This window comes from Etheostoma spectabile, chromosome 17, assembly GCF_008692095.1.
Source record: "Etheostoma spectabile isolate EspeVRDwgs_2016 chromosome 17, UIUC_Espe_1.0, whole genome shotgun sequence".
NCBI classification, from domain to species: Eukaryota; Metazoa; Chordata; class Actinopteri; order Perciformes; family Percidae; genus Etheostoma; species Etheostoma spectabile.
This window is the reverse complement of record NC_045749.1, coordinates 9,877,948-9,881,651: the sequence shown is the minus strand read 5'-3', so window position 1 is coordinate 9,881,651 and position 3,704 is coordinate 9,877,948. Positions and strand designations below refer to the sequence as shown.

General features: G+C 39.9%; 1 protein-coding gene across 1 annotated transcript in view; it reads left to right on the top strand.

The window, feature by feature from the left end:
• Positions 1-3,704, top strand: part of LOC116704981 (max-interacting protein 1) — a 9,108-nt gene that overhangs the window by 1,676 nt on the left and 3,728 nt on the right. Inside the window, exons 3-4 of the mRNA XM_032540794.1 lie at positions 94-123; positions 1,477-1,591. Of these exons, the coding sequence (XP_032396685.1) occupies positions 94-123; positions 1,477-1,591 (145 nt within the window). The remainder of the gene's footprint in view (positions 1-93; positions 124-1,476; positions 1,592-3,704) is intronic.

Here is a 3,704-nt window from a genome sequence, read left to right as displayed (position 1 = left end):
AGATAGATAGATAGATAGACTGTATAATATGTTGTATTTTGCATCATTGAGACTTGTATAACATTTTTGTTAATATATTTATAACATCAACAGGTCAGCACACAATGAACTGGAAAAAAATAGGTGAGTAAAGCAAGACTGAAGAGGTCATGTGTATGCATGTTTGTGACAAAACCAGTGTAGTCTCAACTAAAAGGTTGAAGGACATGATGAATGTTGAGGTTGGTAGGTAGGTAGTCATCTTGGAATTCTACTTCCATCTTACTTCAATCCACTTTTGTGCATAACAACATAAAATGTGCAAAATTTAAACAGAAGTGAGAGAGAATAAGACAGCATCCACAGCATTGTAACTGCTTTAGCAAATAAGGTACACAGGGAGTCTATCTCAAGAGCCAGCTGTCTCAAAATGGAGCTTCAAGCTGATAAACCACAAGCTTTCTCCATTCTGCCATGTTTGCAGATCTTGGTGCATATCATATCAAAACAAGATGCAATGCATCACAGGACTTCCAAAAAGACATTTATTTTCAACAGCCTTGGAAATTCACCTATTGTGCATGATGACAGTGTGCATTTTGCAAGGCAAATAAATACATGGTGTAACGCAGCCTCAGTAGCAGCAGTTCCTGGAGGACATGCAGACATTTCCCCAGTCAGCAAATGGGAACCGTCTGTTTCCAGACAACAGGGCTCCTTCCTGAGTGTTTCTCAGCAGCTTGCTTCTATTGCTCCAGGATGAAACAGCCACTTTATTGAGCATGGCACAAATGTCCAGACACATTTATCCTAAAATTACATGCCCAGTTAATTTTCAACCGTATAAACCATGTGTGTGAGAATGGTTTGAGAGATGCACTAAGTGATGAGAAAATGGGCCTCTTCACAAGCAGGGCTAATTTCACATCTGGCTATTATATTTTACAAAATGGTGGCCAATGCAGAGAGAAGAGATGACATCACAACTTGGCCTACATTTTTCTCCATTATTTGAAAGGAGAGTGAGTGTCCTTTGCCAGTTTGTGCTTTCGTTCAGACCACAGGCCCAGAGGCCTCGGTGGATCAGAAACAGAGTATCGAGCTGACCTCAGCCGCTTTTAAATCGGGGGCAGACAGATCCATGTGTAATTGCAAAGGCGTCAGAAGGCTTGGCTAACAAGCAAAAGGGATAAACAGATAAATCAAGTGCCTGAATACCTTGACTGTTACATTGCTTATCACAGATGGATTAATGCTATCATAATTAGAATTTAACAGGACCAATCAAACAGCAGTTTTCCTTGACTATTACAGAACTAATCAGATTGGATAAGATGGAAATATTATAATCTGATTTATTAAGCATCACTGAAGATTACATACTGCATTAGTCTGGAAATTAATCTTTATGTCTGTATAATTGTGGTACAATGCACATTACTCCATGTATGCTGTCTCAAAAGAGAAGTGACCCGTCTTGACTGTCTCCTCCTGCAGACGAGCACATCTCCGCCTGTGTTTAGAGAAGTTGAAGTCCCTCATCCCTCTGGGACCAGACTGCAGTCGGCACACCACACTGGGACTGCTCAACAAAGCCAAAGCACATATCAAGGTGTGGTAGCCCCTGTTGTATGGTACCATCATGGGATTAAGGACTGATTTCTGTCCAATTTAGCGCTCGAAAGTAATGACCCAAACATATCAACATACTGTTCCCACTGCTTCTTTGTCCTGATAGGCCACATGCTAGTAATTGGTAATGCTAGTTTGGGAAAGTAGCAGTAGCAACATCACAAGAGTCATCATGCTGAAATTGTCCTTTTTCACAACAGACTAAAGCAGCTAAATCATACTTTTTTTTTTTTATTTACTCCTGTGCTTTTCCTTCGGTGGCATGTCAGAATGTTATTAGTGAAAAAGACAAATTGCTTGCAATGTCGCATTAAAGCCATTAATCTATTTTTTTACATAATTTTGGACAGAAGCAAAATGAATAAATGTAATAGTACATAATTCATGTTTTACACTTACAAAGCAAAATGCTTTCTGTACCTATCACTCACATTTACCTGAAATTAAGAGACATACCCTTGCGTAAAAAATGGTTGATGTCATATTAACAGCAAATATACAGTAGATCTGCAGTACTACAGAGGATGACTTTGATGTAGAGGAGACACCTAGAATGACTCCCATTGGATTCCTATTTGAGACCTGATGTGATTCCATAGTGTCATAGTGATTCCATGGTCTGATCCTGTTTATTTTTAGAAAATAATTGTATTTTAGTCTTGTAGCTCTAACCATTGGTGGCCCACAGCCTCAGGTTTCCTCTCTGGTATAAGCTGCTGTGGTACTTTACTGTCCATCGGACGTGATCACAATGGAGCTCCACTGTCTACACAGGCAGCTCAATATTTAGCCTGAAATTCATGTGACCTTTGGAATTCTATACATTGTGTTAGGTGCCTTACTTTAACAAAGACATAAGAGCGCTCTGACTTGGCTGGCTTTGTAATCATGGCCGACACGGTATAAACACCAGGATAAAAGTGGAAAAAGCGGAAAAGTCTGGATTTACTCTCTCTTCTTTGAACCTTGTGGCTAAGTTCATTCAATATCTAATATAAAAGGTTAAGGACAGCACACACATGATTTATGGCAGGCTAAGACCAATTTGGTGTTAAACTGTCACTGTCACTCATTTACCCACGTTAGAAGTGAGTAAATGAGATATTGACTATAGCAACAGAAAAGTTAGGGGCTTTCCCTGAGCACATTCATGCAGTCAGTTTCCTCAGAACCGTTAGATGAACTGCACTTTAATGTACTTTGGCCACAGGATTAGGACATTATGGTTGCTGCTTGGTTAATTCAATTGTTCTTCCCCTTTTAATCAAATCTCCCTGTTGCTAGGGCTGTTCTTTGTAGGAGTTTAAGCCTGGTTGAGTTGTTGATTAGGTCTTTTGTCTTTCACACTTTAGATTAATTTGAATAGCACACTGACCATCACCAGATCTGTCCTGGTCGTTAGAACTGCCTGCTTGAATGAGCCGCTGAGTATGTCTGAACTGCGCAAAATTATTCTGTAACATCAAAGCATCCCAGACTCAACACTTTGGCTCCCCCAATGGCTACAGTTTAAGCCAGATAAGATATTATGGGGGAAATTTGGGATTTTCTTAAACTCCATCTGCAGGCTTCAGCAGTGGGAAGCAGTTAAGGGATGATTGAAGGCTGACATATGAAAGCAATCTTGGCAACAGTCTGTGGGAATGTGTGTCTGTGTGTGTCTCTGTGTGATGTCATCTGTTGACTTCAGACTTGCCAGTTTAAAGTCCATGATATATGGCCCCTGAATGCTGCGGTTTTGTATTTTTGGAACCAGAGGTTGTGTGGATGAGTAAAAGGGCGGAGTAGGTGCAAGCAGCATGAAGCTCATGGCAGCAGGAAGCAAAATATAGAAAGAAAACACTCTACATTGTATGACAGGAAAAGCATGAATAAGTTCTACTCTCACTTGCATCACTGTACCAAACTCCCATTGTAAAACTGGCATTTTACTGCACTTTTGATTATGGGAACACAAGCCTCTTCAAACATCACTCTGTTCCTTCATGTAAAATGGTTCAGGAAATGAACCATGCATGGCAATTGATACAATACAGCATGTGTCACGATGAACTAGGTCTTTTTTTATTATTTGTGTTGGTATATATATATAT